This window comes from Budorcas taxicolor, chromosome 11, assembly GCF_023091745.1.
Source record: "Budorcas taxicolor isolate Tak-1 chromosome 11, Takin1.1, whole genome shotgun sequence".
Classification (NCBI taxonomy): domain Eukaryota; kingdom Metazoa; phylum Chordata; class Mammalia; order Artiodactyla; family Bovidae; genus Budorcas; species Budorcas taxicolor.
The window spans coordinates 132,041,181-132,059,529 of NC_068920.1; the positions used below are offsets into that span (position 1 = coordinate 132,041,181).

Genomic DNA, 18,349 nt, shown 5'->3' on the forward strand with positions numbered 1-18,349 from the left:
GGAGTGGGTACGGTCAACCCATTCAGTCCCCATCTTCATGTCGTTCCCGATTTCCAAGTTGATAGTATGGGTGCAAGGAGGTACTGGCACCCTAAGGAATAAAGGTAATGAGGATGCCATCCAAGTATGAGGATTTGGGCTCTTCACTTAAAATAGTCCTTACTTTTCCAAGGCTGTTAGGTCTTTAGGCATAATTTTTTTATGGGGGGGGTTGCAGAAATAGAGAATTCTATTTCAGGGGCACAGGGCGCTTATGTAGGGGGTGGCTACTATAGACCTAAGTCATAGATAAGAGTGGGATGGGGGGAGGTTGTATGAAGGGCTTGTAAACCAACCTGTAACAGCGGGTGAGAACTGTAAGGGGGAACAGGCTGGATGGGAGTTGATTCTGAAGGATAGCCCCAGAGGAAAGCTGCAGCATTTTCCTTACCTCAGGTCTTTCCCCCTCTTTTCTAGGGTTCCAGGACATAGTCTGAGGCAAGATGGAGGGTGTGAGGGGCCTTCACACTTCACTTCATCCCTTCTACCCATCACAGCATACAAAGCAACTACACCTGGATTTTTCCAAACAACTTTTATTTCCTCAAAGTCTTCCTTAACCCTATGGAACAAGAAGCTGCCACTGAATAGGGCCCAGTATAGGGGCTACTTTCTTTTCTACTCCCTCCCCCTAATATAAAAAAATATATATATATTTGTGGTCCCAAAATCTTGTGCTGTGGAGGGAGGGAAGGGGTGGCAGGTCCCTGCTTTGTCCTGTCTCAAGGTGATGCTTTGCAATGTCTCAGAACAGTGTGTTGGGTGTTCTAAGAAGTTACATAGAGTTGTCACATGGAATCAGCAGCTGAAAAAGGGGACTAGCACATTTGTCACTGTGTTCCCCATTGTGGGGTCATATCCTGGGCTTGAAGGCATCAGACCCGGGGAGAAACAGTGAATGGGGGAGATTTAGGGACAAAACAAACCTCGGTTTGGCCCAAGGGCCCCCCACTATAACAAATCCGAGACTGGGAGCCAGACAGACTACAGGAAATAGGAGAAAAGGCGGGGGCGGAGCGGGGCCGCGGGGGCCCGGCCTGAGGCAGCCTGCAACAGAGAAAAGAGAGGAATCAGGGTTGAAAACTCAGCCCTTCTTCTGGTCTTTTAGCCAGGGGCTGGGACATGAGACAGACAAGATGGGGTGGTCTGATAGGGGTGCCTGAGGCCCTGACTGGAAGTTGTTCTCTTGTCTGCTGGAGTGAAGACTGAGAGCATGATGGAAAAAAAGTCAGCGACTGGATTCTTAATGGAGGTACATTTAGTCTTTAAGGGGTCAAAGGGAGAAGGGGAGGAAGAAAATGGTCCTGAATGGCAGAAATGGGAATAAGAGGTGGAATGAGGGGCTGGACACTGGTGCTCACCGTGGTGTGCAGCGGGGTCCCAGCTCCGGCTCACTGTTCTTCTTGGTCTGGGGGATAGGGGATGTGGGGCCCGAAGAGCCTCTCATCCCTCTGCGAGTCGGCGGTGAGCCCTGGGCCAACCTGGGCCTAGCCTGTATGGACAGGGGGAGGCTAAGAGGCTGGATTCTTCCATGGACATTCTTGCTTCTAGGTTTCCTTCTAGTTTCCACGTGTACAAGTGTAGTATAGGGGTCAGCATGGGTACTAGGACCTTGAGTTCTTGGGCACTATGCCTAGCTGAGAGGGTCAGGCAGGATAATAGCTAAAAAACTCGGGTTCAGTCTATGATTATACAGTCCAAGCTTTACTTAACTAGGGGAGGCGAAAGGACCCAGCATTTATCCTTCATGGCTATACCACAGCCAAGATCTGGAGGAGTAGAAAAGCACGATGTGGAAAGATGTTGGAGTATTAGTAGGTCTGCTTCAGAGCCTTCACTGCCTCAGCCGCTGCCAGAGCAGCTTAAGCTTCACCCATCCAGGCAGCTTCTGCCTGTACCCAACTTCAGTCAGCCTAGTATGGGGATCTGGACTGAATCGGGGCGGGTGGCACAGCTGGTCCTAGGAGCAGCAACCAGAGTGTTACCTGGGGAATCCGGGACCCCTCCTGGCGGGTAGTCTCCTCGGGCAGGTCTGGGCAGAAAGAGAGGAGAAGCTAAGGGCAGGGGCAGGCAAAGCCAAAGCTAGCAGGCTGAGGTGAGGGTATGTTTGGCAGGGATGCTGGGACTGGAAGCAAGCAAGAGACCTGGCTGAAGGGGATGGGAGGCACTTGACAGACAGGCATTCAGGCATCAGAGCAGCTCTCTGCTGTGGTTCTGGGGCAAGGATGTAAAGCAGTGCTGGGCATTTTCCCTCCCGCTCCCCAGGTGAATAGCGCCTTGCTCGGCTCTGCCAAGAGTTGTTAGCTGGGGGCTGGGGAAGACCCCAAAATGTTACCTGTAGTCGGGTCCTAATACAGGGGATCCGAGGTCCAGCCCCCAGCAGACCTTTCCCAATCACCATGACGGCCTCTGTCTTGTCTCCTGAAGACAGGAATGAGCAGCTGCTCCCTAGGGAACAAAGGAAACTGGGATCAGGACAGGGCCATGGAGAAGAGGTAACTTCCTTTCCATCCGGGTTTCTCAATGCTGGCACTGTTGACATTTTGGACTGGATTATTCTTTGTTGTGGGGGGCTGCCTTGTGTGTTTCAGGATGTTTAGCAGCATCTCTGGCCTCGACTCAGCAGGTGGCATTTCTTCTCCTGCCTCCTCCTCACTGTAACAATCAAAAAATTTCTCCAGACATTGGCAAATGTCCACTGTTGTGCAAAACTGCCCCTCATTCAGAAGCACTGCATGCTCTAGTCTGGTCCAAGGGGTGGAATGGCAACTTGGAGCTTGACTCAGAACCCACTCAAGCTGAACTGCTTTGAATTTGTTAGTGTTATCCCAGTTGTGTGTGTAAGCATTTAAGGATCAAGCAGCACCAAGACCGGTGGATTCAGGGCTACCCACCGAAGAGAGTTAACAGGTTGGGAGTAGCAGGCTCTGAGGGAGGCAGAAGATGTCAGACTGGAGTCTTAGAAATCATTCCCATCCAGTCCCTTACATGGCTGGGTCTAGAACCTAAAAGGAAAGGAGATGGTCTAGGCTCTCTATGTGAATGACACGATCCCATAACATGTGTGGTGATGATGGGTGAAAAGGCCTATGCTGTTTTCATTCTTCAGTTTCGTCTAATGTTGCCCAGCTCCTGGAGTCAGGGAGTGTGAATAAATAGCAGGCAGGAGAAGTCCTCAGGTTCAACTGTAAAAATAAGATTAAATGAGATAATGTGCTTAGAGCAGTGCCTGGCACATAGTAAATGCTCAGTAAGTGGTAGCTTATTTTATTATACAAAGACATTCATAAAATTCCAGCTTCCTGTACAAGGGCATGGATATTAGTTTAGGGATTTAGGATAATCCAGGAGGATAACTGACGGCCCTGGTCTGGAGTGGCCTGCATAACAGGAAGTCAAGAAGACGGTGCAGGTCATATGTCAGCAGAGCTGGAGGGGTTTCTTCAAGCCTAGTCAGGACTCTGGCCTACACCCTGGGATGTAGAGAAGGAAGGAGGTTGACCAACCCAGATTTCAGTGGCAGTGAGTACAGACCTGATATGCTGAGTGAGTTGGGCAGTAGGCAGGAGCCCATGTGTGAAGAGGCTAGGTTAGAACTAGCAGGAGTTGGGGATGGGGCCAGGCTGCTTGAAGTAGGGCGATGGGTCACTGGCTGCTGCCGCTGTCTCCTGTCCTGGCTTCGGGGCTCTGAGTAGAAGGGACACAAGCAGATAAAAGGGCAAATAAATGAGGTATTGTCACTCCACTGCCCCACTGGCTTTCCCTTGTCAGCAGATGCCTGTTTTCCAGCTTGTTATCATACCAGCATCCCTCTTCTGAAGTAAATCTAAGATGGGTAGAAAGACCTCATCACTTACTCCAGCTCTCCTTGTTCATCCAGCCCTCATCCTGCTTTACCTCTGTAGCAAACTAGCCTACTCACACCAGTTCCTTCTTAAGTTACTGAGCTTGGCTTTTTCTCCTCCCTCTAAATGCCCCTCTTCAACTACTTGTCCTGTCCCTAAATGCCAGTATCCCTCACCATTTTATCCTTCTCTCCTGCTCTTTGTGGTCAAAACTAAGTCTCCCTCTCGCCCTTTTTTCCTGAGCTGCAGTTCTGTCTACGGGTTGTTTCTACCTAGCAGTGTCTCATGACCCCTTGCTTCCTTTCCTTCTCCGTATCTTGGTGAAAAATCTGCTAGAAACTTTTGTTTCATCTTTCGACTCCTTCACATTTGGATTTGTATTTAACCCAAAACTGGACAGTTCACCCACTGCCTTCTCTTGAATTCCCTCTTTATTCACCTTTGCCATTACCAGTGTCCAGATACAATCTTTCTCTCTCATCCAGGCTTTTAAAAAAATATTCTCCACTGGCCTCCCTAGCTTGAGTCTATTCCCTTTTATAATTCATCCTTCACACAGGTGCCAGAAATTATTATTCTAAAATACAAACCTGATCAAAAATCATTTTGACTCAGACAGTGGGGAGATGCTAAAGGTCTTTTACAGGATGAAGTTCAAACGTTTGAACATGGCATTCAAAGCCCCACCTACTGTGGGTCCAGTTTACACACCCTCAGTAGGATGCTGACTTGCTCCTCTGCTATAGCTTCTGTGGCTACTGGCTATGCTCTTCCTCTGCAATGCCTGTTTCTTCTTCCAGTGAACTCTGGACATCTTATATGTTCCATCTCAAATGTCACCTCTTTGAAAGCCTCCCTGACCATTAATAGTAAAATTAATTGTTCTCTTTTCTTTTTCTTTGTTCCCTCAGCAAGTAACTGTTTATGGTTTCTGTCTCCTTAACTAAATGTTAGTATACGTAAAGTACTTATAACAGTGCCTGGCACATAGTAAACACTCAATAAATGTTAGCTAATATTCTAATAGAAACTTTGAGTTTCTTGAGGGTAGGGACCTGGTCTTTTCCAACACTATGTTTCGAACACTGTATCTCAGGGCCTGGAAAAACAAAGACCTTAAACATTTTGTTTGCCTGGATAGCAGACACTCACTGCAGACCATGAGCTGACTCAATCCCTGTCTAAGGGCATATGGTTATACTCTGAAAGGGCAGCTCTCTTGGTCCCTTCTTTGTGGCTAGAGCCTCACTGCTACAGATTCTGAAAGGTGGGGTCCCAGTTGGGTAGATGGTGATGAGAAGGGGCAGGGAGGTGCTCAGGCATGGCAGGTCCCTCCTCATCATAGGGGGACAGCAGGTACCAAATGTTCTCAAACCAAATGAGCCATTAACTTCTGTGGAGCTGAATTTGATGCTGGTTATAGGATGCCAGCTGATTTCTGATAAAGCAACATGTGTTATGTGTAAAAAGCCTCATGTAAAAAGTAGGAAGTAGGTAACAGGAGTTTTATCTTGTCTAACTCCACTAGCAGTGACAAGGGTACTTCAAGAACATTCCCAAACCAAATTTAAAAAAACTGATGCTTGTATGAAAAAGGACAAGAAGAAAGGGAGCGATCTCAGAAGGAAGCTACTCTAGCTTTGAGGAGGTTGCCGAGATGCTGGGTACCAATTAGAGTATAAGACCACAGACAGGAGTCAAAGACAACCAGACCTTAGGAGCTAGTAAGAGTTGGCACAGCGATGCCAACAAAACAACCGAAGTCAGGGACTCATGGCCACAGTTAAATAACTTGAAACATTATCCACCTCCAAAGACTCAAGAGATGCTGCACAGCCTAGATCTTGGTAATGGCTTCAGTTAAAACAGGGATGTCAAGATGATGTCAAGTGGCAGTGCACTTGGGTCACTTCAGATAATGAACTTTATGACAGAGGGAGAAACACCAAGAAATAGATGATCTGACACACAAGGATGCTGGAACCATGTTAGGGGATGAAGCTTCACCCTACCCCAATAAAGGATAAGAGAGTGCAAGCAAGAGTGAAGGCCTCTGGGACGTTTGTAGGTTCCAGTAGGGAGCTAAGTGACACTCAAGATACAAAGCAAAATGAGCAAATGATATAAAAAATGCCAAGTGAAATGTAAGGATCAAGGGAAAGATATTAAGGATATATCCCTGGAATCCTGCCACTAAAGAGAGTTTCAGGATAGGAAACAAGTTTGGTTTAGGAGAGAGGCCTAATCTGAAAAATGGGAGGCATTTAAAGGTAGCATGTCATCACTTAAAAGCCTGTCTTAAGATGTGGCGGGGCCTGCTTGTAAATTTGGCAGCAAAAGCACACAGCCCAGCTTCTCATGTTTTGACTTCTGGGCCCTGGTGTCATCCAGGCTTATCCAGTCTCATTGTGAGAAGTTAAAAGGAGGAGCTCCAACTCTTCTTGGTTCTAAACTATAGAAACGGCAGCTTAAGGCAGAGCGCAAGTGGTGATGGGACCAGCTGTGCATCTGTGACCAGTTCTGAGAGGGTGCAGCATGGTCATCAGCCCCAAGGTTCCATCTGGGAGTGGCAGGTCAGTCCTGGGCAGAGGCCCAAGACGCAGAGCTAGACTGCATCTCACCACCGTTTGAGTCAGAATGGATATTCTGAGGGCTCACAATTCTGGAGCAGTTGTGTACCCTTTGCCTAGGGTACCATCCCCACTTTCCCCAGACATCTTTAGAACTGTCCCTCCAAGTAGCACTCAGGTCTCACTGGATCCCTAGGACTATCACAGACCTGATTAATGCCCTTTGAGGGGTGGATAGGCAGGCAAGCCTCCATTCACCTCCCAGCTTCTTGCCTTTTATTTGTTCAACAAATATTTGGAAATCATTTAATAAGTGCCAAGCGTGTTGCTAGGTGATAAGGGAATAAACAGATGTGTTAGGAAACATTTCCTGCCATCAGGTAAGTTTTAATCTAAGGGCATATGGCTATTTAACATGAAACTTCTGTTTTCATGGGAAAAGGTAAAAGTGGTAATGGAGCTAGAGGCCTGGAGGCTTCCTATGTCCTTTGACTCACTTCTCAAAGGAACCTCTACTACTCATTGGCCTTGAGGTGCTCCACCAGAAGTTGCCAACCAGCTGAGACAAGGCATCACGGAGGCCAGGAAAGAGTTCTGGTAATCTCAGCTTTAAGTGCCAGAGCTGGGATGGATTAGAGTGGCCGTGGTAGGCTGATGGCTGAAGGCTCCCTGCTTTACTCTTAAGCCCCTGCCTGGTCTTTACACCAGTAGCCTGCTGTGTAGGCCGGAAAGGGAGCGCCTCGGGTGCAGTTTAGGGAGCTCCAGGTCCTTGCCTGATCCTGAGAGCAAGTGCCTTCTTCAGTCATGTGTCCTAGGCAACTCGCTGGTGTCTCTCTCCACCCCCAGCCCTGCGCCAACAGGAGGAGGAGCTTGTTTATTCTCCGCCCTCTACCCAGCAGGTCCTCTGAACTGTCTGCCTTTGTTTTCACACCCCTTAACTGCCCACTTCAGCAATGACATTAGCTATTCCCCAGTGATCTGGCACTATAGCCAGGGGGGTGCTGGGAGGCAAGGCCTACTCAGGCTCTTTCAGCTTCCTGCCCCCGCAACATTTCTATTCACCCCAAGTTGGCTACTTTGGGGCTTCTAAAATGTCATTCCCCAGCCTCTGAGGACAGGCCCAACCAGACTAGTTAGTTCCCTGAGGCCCTGCCTTAAGCTGCTGGCTGGGATACCTAAATCGTTTTCTAGATAGCCCAACCTCATGTTCTGTTCTAGCCAATAAAGGACTGCCATTAACTAACCTACAGTTACATGGGATATTTTTTATGTATTAGTGGGAATTTTCTTAAAAATAAGTTCATAAGTAAAAAAAAAAAAACCCTTCAGCAATCCCAGTTTGGGGATTTGGAAGGTGTATTTACAGATGCTTTTTAGTTAGATCTCCATAGAGATGAGGGTCATGGTTTTCTTATCTGGAAGACAAAGGATGCCGAGATGTGGCGAGGGCCCAGAGCCAGGTGTGTAGAACCAGGAGCTGTCACAGAGCTACAGCACAGGACAAAATGAAGTTTTCCCAGTGTGAGCTGGAGATGCCAAGTCCAGTACCACAGTATGCATCAGAGGTCCCTATCCCACGCCAAGGCTAGTCTCCCATCCTGGAGTCTTATCAGGGCCTTTGAGATGGAAGTGGCAAAAACTGGAGCAACAGCAAATCCTCAGGAGAACACAGGAGTCAAGATCCCTGGGTCTGCTCTTTCAGCTCCTTACAGTATTCCTGTCTGGCATTATTAGGAATCTTCCTGACCTCTTCAGAGATAGTTTCTTGTTCCTACAAATATTCATACAAGTCCATAGGGTGTCCTGATTCTCAAACCAGCTCTCTTTCTGCTTCTAAGCTCATTTGCTGCTGCTGCTGCTAATTTACCTGGGGGAATATAGCTTCTCACTTGGTTTCACCTGCACCTGTATGTGGAAGACTCTTAGATACAACCCTGATATCACCTTTCTGCATTTTGGCCCTTTTTCTGCCTGTGAGACTCAATTGTGTCCGACTCTTTGTGACCCCATGGACTACATAGTCCATGGAATTCTGCACACCAGAATACTGCAATGGGTAGCCATTCCCTTCTCCAGGGGATCTTTCAAACCCAGGGACTGAACCCAGGTCTCCCGCATTGTGGGCAGATTCTTTACCAGCTGAGCCACTAGAGAATCCTTTTTCTTCCTGTAGGACATCTCCATATAGGTAGCTCGTGATATCCAAGCAGGTCTAAAATAGATAAACAGCACTCTTCTTCAGACAATGTCTTAATGTCATCATGACATACTCCTTTAGCTTGTAACCATGAAGCTCTCTAGTCTTTCTCTTCCACCACCACTGAATCCCTCCATTTGTTTCGATTATATACCTTCATAGACCCTGGTACAGGCATTCGTCATCTCATGTATAAACTACTGCAAAGGACCCCATCTCCCATCCCTGCTAGATTTCTATATAAACAGTTCACAGACAGCTTGCTTAAGCAGATCTTTTGTTCCCATCATGAGAAACACAGTCACTGCCATATTGTCTTTGTTAACACATAATCTTTTGTTTTCAAGACATTTCAGCTTCTTCCTCCCACCTTTCTTCCCGATTTCCACAGGGAAGGGTTTGCTCTTCGAATCAGCTAGTGTGCCTGCTTGTCGTCCTCTCTACACATAGAGGTCCTGGCTATCACTCTCATCTCTGGAGTGTTCTTATTAAACCATAAACCACACCCATTCCTCAAAACCACTTCTCAACTGATCATCCTTTGGGTGATTACTCTTGTGTTTATCTACAACAGTGGCTCCCCACTTGCTTACAGTGCACTTTTCTGCTGTGTTTACAGCCCTGTGTCCCTTAGGAAGTTTTGAGTCAGTCCATCAGCAATTACTTTGTACTGACTGTGCCTATTTTCTATTAGTTATTTGGGGAAAGTAACAAAGAACCAGCATAGGTTTCTCATTCAAGGAGCTTAATACAGCACTCTACATTGGGGTGGGGGTGAGGGGGTAGAGTAGGGAAGATGTTAATAAAATATTGACTAAAAACTGCCTAGAATCCTCCAGTGATGACCTAGAAAAGGCTCTTTACTGTTTCCCTTTTGTAGTCAGGGAAGAAGATTTAGGGTTCATATTTCTTCTATGAGTTAAGAGGAAAAGAAATTAAAAGAAGAAAAAGTATCCAGATTTAAGATAGGAAACTCAAGTATGCCAGAAGGCAAAAAGACCTAAGTTTGAATAACTACCACTTAATAGCTGTGCAACCTTGGACCAGTGAACCTTCAGCACCCTCAGCTTCCTCATTAGAAAAATGGAAATACCACCTATCTTCAGGGTGCTTGTAAGGATTAAATGAAATAAATATGCGGTACTATTTTGTTCACTGTTTAACGCTATTTAAATATAAGGCATTATTACTGCTTTAATACTCAAACAGTATACAAAAGTGTCCTTTCTCAATGAAGACAGACTCTTTGAGTGGGGCTTGGAACCTAAGCAGAAGGTAACTAGGGTCTGCCAGGGACAACATGTTATTGGTCAAAGCTGCTGAGGACCACTGCTCTCTCTCCTGTGGCTGCTCTAATTAGCAGTCATTTCCACAGCCAGTGACGCCAGGGCATGTTTCTGCTCTGCACCAAAAGCTTTGTTGCAAGCTGAGCAGCTGTGAAGTGCTGACAAGGACAAGTGCAGCTTGAAGACCAGCAAAGCTCAGTTTTTAGTGTATAAACCTCTATACTCTGGCCAGACTGCTGTAGCCCAGAATCCACATACAATGTTGATTTCTGATCTAGTGTTATTTCCAGGAATAGCACTGTAACAGTCGCCCTACTCCAGTCCAGGTCACTCCCAAGGAACAACTCTGAAGTCCCTTCCTCTTCTTTTTCCTTAAAGGTCCACCTGTTTCTGGTCAAGCAGGGTCTTAATGGCCAAACCTAGGGGCACAGTTGAGGGACTGTGGCTACTGCTGGAAGGGGCTGGATTGTGAGCCTAGTACAGAAGCTGTCTGTAGTAGTTCCATGTTTCTTTGGAAAAGCTAGCATCCTTCCAACACTTTCTGAACAGGCTCTGAAGCCAGGAACAAGTTCAGCCATAGAGACCCTGGATAGGATCTCTGCATGGTGCTGTGACTGACTGTGAGGAAACCTCCTTATCCTTCCTGCTCCCAAGACAGACCAGCCCTGTCCTTGATGTGGAGGCTCCATGTCTCAGCGTGACCCTGCTCTGGCCAGTGACTCTTCCTTGGGCACTTCCTGCCTCCCAGCATTGCTGAAACCCAAGACCCCGGACTCCCGTCTCTACCACACAGTACCGTCTGGAGCTCGTGCCGCAGGGAACACCAAGGTCGCAGAAGAGGCTGCAGATTCTGCTACAAACTAATTTTATTGATTCACCCCTTGGTCCCAGGCCGAGTGTGCATCTTCAAGCTCTCACTTCCCCCAGCAATGCCCCAAACAACCAAACACGTGTTGCAGGGGCTCCCAGACTAGCTTACCTCTGACGGGGCCCAGCACCCGGTGGCTGATCTTTTGGGTGCTAGAGCCCAGGCCTGGCAGCCCCGCAGGCCGGCTGCCATGAAAAGGAAAGCTGGGGGAGTTCTTCATCTGTGGAGAATTTTGCTGGCTGCTGCTGCTGCCACCAGCACTTGTGCCAGTACTAAAACTTCGTGCGCGGCTCAAGGTGTTTTCAGAGCAGGAAACAGGCAGTCCGCTGCAAGAAGCAGACACCAGTTAATCCTGGGCCAGGAGGTTGTCTTGCATTGTCTTCCCTGGTCTGATGCTCAGTACAGCGTCACCTCTGTGGTGAAAAGTCTCAGGGACTCATTCTGAGGTGGCAGGGAGGAATCTGTGTCCATGGATAAGGAATCTAACGTGGGGCATCTCAAGCTGCCTGGGGGCCCCTGTTCACACGTGCACGTTCCTGCTGAGAATATACTAAGAGCCATGTGGGCTAGCCCTGGGCAGCTTTAACTCCCAGTGAAGTCCCCATTGTCACCCTGGTACTGCCCTGGCCCCTCAGACATTCACAACTACAGGAAGGTGAGACCCACCCCTGGGGACCCTCACCCTAGTTCTACTTGATTTTGAGCTCTGGAGCAGCGAATCCCCTAACCTGCTTTTCCGACATCTTGGAAGTATGTAGTGCTACATAAATGGGAAGAGGATCCCATTCCGAAAAATGCACTATCCTTCCTAATCTGAATTCACCCTGGAAACATTCACCACATGGTTCTTTTGGAAGTTCAGAATCACACAAATTCCTTGGAACTCTTTGCTCTAGAGCCCTGTTCCAGTGCCCCAGCCCCTCCCTCCTCGCTGCTTATCTTACTTGTTACTTCTGGGTGGGGTTCGAGAGCCTCTCTTCTTGCTGACGCTCATGTTCACAGTGGTGCTCAGGCCTCGGCTGCTGCGCACGTGTTTCAGCATCCAGGCCCGGAGGTTGGTTAGGCTGCTGTGCTCTGACAGCACGATCCGGGGCCATGGGTTGCACTCCGCCATGTCCAGAGCTGCAATGGCCATAGCTCGTCCCACCTGTGGGGAACCCAATTTGGCTCAGTGTCTTGGTCTTCCAACCCAGGAAGCTTTTTCCATATATGGGTGCTGTGTTGGCTTGGGATGCACAGCCCACTGGAAGGGAAGGAGAGGCCGGCCTCACATTTGTTCAATGACTGTGTCAACTGTGGTGCTCAGGCTGTTTACTGCAAAGTGGATTTAGGGCTGTCCCCTAAATTGCTGCCCATCTGGGGCCCTCGTCCATTATGAGCAGGGGCAGGTGGGCTGTCGGGATGGCCCCAGGGAGGAGTTCCACCAGCAGGAGAAGGCACTGGGATCTCTCCTATAACCCACAGTTGTTTCTGTTCCTCTCATGTGCCCCAGGACACCGGGATCATCAGGACCTCTGTAGAGGGGGTGCTTTGAACTCACGAGGGAACTAATCCAATAGAAGGGGGAAGATAAGCTCACAGGCAAAGAATGTGACTCAGCTGTGCTAGGAGAGTCTCTACGGCAGGGCTGGGGGTCAGAGTAGTGCCCATTCATCCCGATACCTTTACAGTCAGAGGCCTGGTGCCTATTAACTGAGGAAAACCGCCACCATGGTTGAGAAGTGAGACGGCGACAGTGGTGAGCCTTGCCTCAGAGGACCTGAGAGTCAGGTGGCAGAGGTGAAGGCCTTTCCAGACTTTGAGGTTTCCCTTTCCCCACTCATCCCCTGCATTCGTACCTGCTCAAACAGTTCCACAGTGTATCTGGAAGGGAAGGCCGGCGGGGGAGGGGGGCTGGCACGCCCGTTGTCATGGCAGGCGGCAGGGATGCTGTTTACTGAGCGTCCAGTGTTGTAGTTGCATTCAAGTGTGTAGCTAAGACACGGAGACCTTTATCAGACAGAATCTGGACAGAACCATGGGGGACAAACTAGGCGGTCTACGAGATAATCAGCTGGGGCAGAGTGCACAAATAGAAAGGGCTGATCCCCAGCAACTAGCAACTGACCCTGGCACTTCATCACAGAAGAAAGGTCCCCCAAAAGGTAGTGTCCCAGACTAAAGACAACCACACAGTTGTGAATCTGTCCTCTGGAAAGACTTCATCCATCCCCTGCCCCTCACACGCCCTACACCGGGTTATTGTTTTCTTTGGGCAGCTATTTCATCCACTGTATCTCAGTTTCCACCCAACCTGTGGATTATCCCTGAGGCTTTGTAGATTGCAACCCGGCCGCTTCCCTCTTTAGACTGGCCATCTCTGCGGTCTCGGGCATACATGTTCTTCTCTGAGAAATTGCAGCCCTGGAAGTCAAAGTGGGCTGAGTTCAAGGAGATGAGCTTTGGATACAGCATATTTTCCACCTGTTTGGGTGAGGAAAAAGGCAACTTAGATGGAGAGACAGAGAGAAAGAAAGGATGGGGCAAGGAAGAGATGCCTAGTGTGGGGTCATGTGCCTTCACACAGCAGACAGACACCTTTAGAACCCTCAGCAGTAGTCAGCATTGCTTACATCCTCAGTGAACGTTTGACAATATTTCTAGGTATTGGGAAGGCTACCTCTTTTTAAGCCCTTCTCTCTGATAATATAAAATTCTCCTTCTCCCCTGGTGTTCGAAACTCTAGAAAAACTATGATGCTAGTAGCTTGACCTTTCAGAGGTCATGATGTAACACAACAAGGTGCTGCCCCTTCTTGGCCCCTGGAGTTCGCTCAGAATAAGCTGCCTCTTGTCAGCCCCAGGCTTTCCTGCCAGAAGGCCCTTTCCTCTGTTCATAGCCTGAACTTCATCTCCTGACTTGTAACACTCCCCACACTCACATGACATTCTGCAGATTCCCACCTGGGTGTTCTCATCACTAAAGCTGTTTCCATACATGAAGCAGCCCCTTTTGGAAGCATGTCCGTGCAGGTCCACGTAGTAAGCAACACCACTCTCTCTGGGGGGGATGGCATCGGGGGCCGGCTGTTCCACCTCAGCTGACTCCTGTGGCGTAATCCACACGCTGTTGGGCTTCTGCTCGGCTGCTTCAGTCTGTGTCCATGCCTCAGGTTTATCCCCGCAGGACGAGCGCCCAAGGTGAGCTCTGTTTTGGAGACTGTCAGCTTTCTCAGGGTCAGAAAGGGGAGCATCAGGAGGGAGATGGGAACTGTGCTGGTGCTCAGAGGGACTCTGGGAGTTCAGCCGGGAATGCACGTGGTGGTAGAGAAGCACAGCTTTAGCCCCATAGATGGCCGGGTGCAGGACTGCATCAGGCTTCAGGTACTGACGGTTCAGATTCACTCCACGCGAGTCTGTGCTGCAGGGAGACAAGGACCAAAGCAGGGGCTTGAGGGCTGGGCCAGTGAAGGAGACACGTGGCAGATGGAAAGGAAACTGACTTAGGAAACGAGAGGCTGAAGCTGTAACAGGAAAGACAGAACTGATGCTGGCCCTCTCCCTGGTCAGCTGTTACCCCTCCTACAGAAAGCTAAAAGACAGCTCCCTCTACCCAGATGCACCTATGGATATGCTGGCTTTACTCCCCTAGAAAGTGCCACTGGATGGGATCCTATTTGTTCTCGGCTCACTGGATGATCACAGGGACTTGCCTGTGTTAGGGTGCAAGAGGACTGGGAACACAGACACTACATACGAGGCTAACAGCTGCCACTGAGATTCAGGTTATAAGGGGACTGGGATCAATCCACGTGGCTGGGCACGCCTCTTACCGGTAGTGACCCCGGACGACCCCATCAGGATTCAACATGGGAATCAGCTTAAAGACAAACAGGCGACGTAGGGTTTGGGCCCGGGGGTCGTCAGGTCGAAGAATGAAGTCCAGAAAACCGTTGAAGACAAAGCTAGATGGAGTCTCCCCGGGGTGTACCCTACTGCTTAAGAAGAATATCTGAGGTGAAGAGGAGAGCAGTTATTAGGTCATTTGCTCTATATACCAGGGTAACCATGTGGGGATGGTGGTGGGATGAGGTGGAAACAGCCATTGGATTTCCAGCTGGTTGAGTATGCAGCTGGAATAGGAGCTGTCACACCTGCCTCAGAACGCAGGCTGAGGTCGTGTCTACGGGGCCAAGGGATAATATGGCCTCAACCTACCAGCAGTGCCTGCGGCTGGGCCAAGGCCAGGGTACTACCTTTATGCTATTTCTACTCACTCTCTTGCCTGTGAAACGGAATGGTCGGGGGGTGCTGGCATCAGGAAATAGCTGCTCTAGACGGGGCTCTCGATCTTCTCGAAGCCCATGGCAGGAACTGATCGTCAGTAGATCTACACGAAGTCCATCCAGAGAATAGCAGAGGGTCTCCCGGTGGTAATAGATGGTATCCAGGGGGCTGTAGATGTGAAAGTCATGAAGCCAGAAGTCCCTGAAGTCCTACCAACCAGTGGGCATGGTCACCAGCCCAGGATTTGTAGGATCTGGTCCTTTACCATAACCTTTGGGGCCTTCTAGTCCCTCACACTGTTAAATGAGCCTGAGGATTTGGGTTGGGTCTAAATTGTCAGTGGAGAAGAAAATGGCAACCCACTCCAGTATTCTTGCCAGGATCCCAGGGACAGGGGAGCCTGGTGGGCTGCCGTCTATGGGGTCGCACAGTCAGACATGACTGAAGCAACTTAGCAGCAGCTACATTGTCAGAATGCAGGGAACAGGACAGGATGAAGTTAAAGTTCTATTCCCCAGTTTATGGTGCCCTAAGGTAGACTACTTTGCATAGACACATAGAGGTGGCCTCTCTTGGGGCAGGAAAAAACAAATGTGTGCTGCGCAGTGGCAATGCTGGCTAAATTCTGGGTGACTGATGGGAGCTGGGATATTAAGAGACTTGAAGTAGGCAGGTGATGAGTGAATGGTGGGATGCCAAGGTCAAGGTCACACAGAAACATCTGTCAGGGGTACCCGAAGTCCCACATGCTGTACAGAGGTTTGGGGTCAGGGCTCTGAGGGCAAGCTCCAGGAGTACCAGAGGTGCTCTGCAGTCCAGGACTACGTGACAGGAAAAGAATGGGGTTGGCACCTGCTGTGGGTAGGGCTGTTCTCCAGAAAGCGCTGGTCTAGCTGGCTTAGCAAATCCTGGCAGTCACTGTAGGAGAACGGGTAGCAGAAGGCGAAGAAGGTGGTAGCCCCACGGCCTTCTACGAAACGGTGAATGAAGGATAACACAAACTGTGTCTCTGTCATCTGAGGAGCAGAGGAGGAAGAGGGAGGGGCAACACGCTATTGGTGTCAGAACTAAGAGCCTACTGGGTCGACCACCAGGAGCTGACCTCACACCCTCATCACTTTTACCAACACTCTTCCCTCTGCAACACGCCGTGACAACCAGCTCCTTCTGGGCTTCCTGAGGCAGGGGCTTATCATGGACTCCAGCTGGCACCAGAGGGACCCAAGTCTGTCTTTCCTCCTCATGGAAAATTTACCTCAAAGGTGGGCCGGTCTCGAATGCGTTCCCAGCGTGGCCGAGTGGGCAGTGTACGCACAAAAGGAGCCATGCCCTGGGAATACAGCTTGCTTTGCTTGTTCATGTTCATGATATTGATCTTGATGAGTTTCCCTGGAGTTCCTCCTCGGACGCTGAAGTAGAACCACGACCTGAGGGCCAGAGTAGGAGAGACATATCATTCTACACAGGAGGGTTGGAGAGGGGCTATGTGGGGGGTGGGGGTGGGGGACTGGAGCAAGCCAAACTGGGAAAGGGCTACTGGGTAGAGAATGAGGGGGATGGGGTGGGAGAGGAAGGGTGGTGTGCTGGCACAAACTCTCAAAGGGCTAACAGAAGACGCAGGGCCCGCCTCTCTTCCTTCTTCCACCCTCCATTACTTTCTTCTTACCTGTTCCCATTCTCAAATTCCGTTTCAGCACAGTCTGGTCGGGTCCACACATTGAATTCATAGTCAGGAGAAGAAGCAATGCTGCTGGTGGAGGCTGATGCCCCACCCGCTACTCCTTCCCCATCATTAGACACAGATTCCACCTTCTCCACATGGGCTAGGTTCCCTGAATCAAAGCGAGAACTGAACAGCAATCCCCCACAGCGCAGCTCCATGGTGGGGCTGGGAAAGCATCCTCCTGCACCACTCAGGCCCTGAGAGCTGGGGAAAATGTGGGGTAGGCAGGAGAGGGAAGAAAAATGAAAACGTGTTCTTTGGGTATCGCTGGGTAAATGAGAGCTCCTCTAAGGGAGTACCATAAGAAGAGGCTCTCTTCCCCTTTAAAAAAGGAACATGTGGCCCTCCAGCAAAAGCCAAGAATAAGCAATATTCTGTCCCCACACTAAGGATTATAACTGACTTCAAAGGACCCTATTTTACCACAGTGTGGCTATTCCAAAATGAAATACTCAATGACTTAAGTATGTCGAGAAACACTAGACTCTAAGCTTCTTTGCAGCCCTAAGATGAGAGTAGAGAGGTCCAACTGCCCAAATCTAGCTATGATACACCAACTACAACATAACGCCAGCTTGAAAGATGGGCCACTCTGTACCTCCAGTTAAGAGCAGAAGGGAAAGAACCAAGTTTCTAACTTGAGATTGACAGCTCTCTCTCTCCACTCCTCTGCTTTCACAAGTACTGACCCGGCATTTTTCTGCTGCGCCCTGAGCCCTGGAAGGGCTGGTTCTTTTTTTTTTTTATTACCCCATGCCTATTAATTATGAAAGAAAACTAGACATGTGGCCTTTGCCAAGCCAAAGTTAACTGGGCAGAAGCCACCTGCTCACATGGAGACCGCAGCTTAATCCCCCTAAGGGTGTTCCATACCGCCCCCTAAGCACCGAGGCCCCTGAAAAAGATAACCTGGTAGTTGTGGGTCAGTAATCGGTATTCTGAGCATCTCTAAACAAAAGTGGCCCATAGAGACCTACTTGGGGACGGGGGATGGCTTCTCGACCCACGACTCCGAAGCACCCTCACACCAGGACCGAGCTTGCCCCGGCTCGTTGGCTTGGGATGGGTAGGGGCGGACTCACACTCGAGGGAGGCTAACAAGGCAGGGCGTAGGTGAGGCCACGGGAGTGGGGGCGGGGCGGGACCATCCTGAGCGAGGGGCGGGGTGGCCCAGCCGGGTGGGCTTCCAGAGGGGCTGCGGGCCGCCGAGGGCTGAGAAGGGGGCGGGGCCGGGGCCCGCACTCCACGCAGAGCCCCTCACCTCTCTCCGGGCCGGTGATCCCGCTCCCTCTCCCGCTAGCGAGGCGCCACCTGGGCCCCGGCACCCGGGCCCTCCACCCCGGACCCAAACAAAACCCGAGCGCCGCGGTGCCGGGACCCCGCTCTGCCAGGAAACAAGAAGTCTCACGCCTATTGGCCGCGGACACAGCTGGCTACCCGCCCAGTAAGGCGCGCTGCCATTGGTCAGCACACCGGGGTTCCCTCGCACGTTTAGCGGGTACCTGAGCCGGTGTTTGCGGGCTCGACCCGCAGGCGCGGCTGGAGGATTCCACCTG

The 18,349-nt window shown here is 50.0% G+C and overlaps 1 protein-coding gene across 1 annotated transcript; it reads right to left on the reverse strand.

The window, feature by feature from the left end:
• Positions 1-760: 760 nt before the first annotated feature.
• On the reverse strand, positions 761-18,123 carry AGBL5 (AGBL carboxypeptidase 5). The gene is made up of 15 exons (XM_052648868.1): positions 18,055-18,123; positions 16,737-16,997; positions 16,326-16,497; positions 15,923-16,086; positions 15,061-15,238; positions 14,617-14,795; positions 13,748-14,204; positions 13,099-13,268; positions 12,644-12,779; positions 11,750-11,952; positions 10,917-11,131; positions 3,574-3,726; positions 2,375-2,487; positions 1,401-1,531; positions 761-1,086 (listed from the first exon to the last, which is right to left on the reverse strand). The coding sequence occupies exons 2-15, from the start codon at positions 16,949-16,951 to the stop codon at positions 915-917; spliced, it is 2,658 nt and encodes an 885-aa protein (XP_052504828.1). The 5' UTR covers positions 16,952-16,997; positions 18,055-18,123; the 3' UTR covers positions 761-914.
• Between the last annotated feature and the right edge of the window lie 226 nt (positions 18,124-18,349).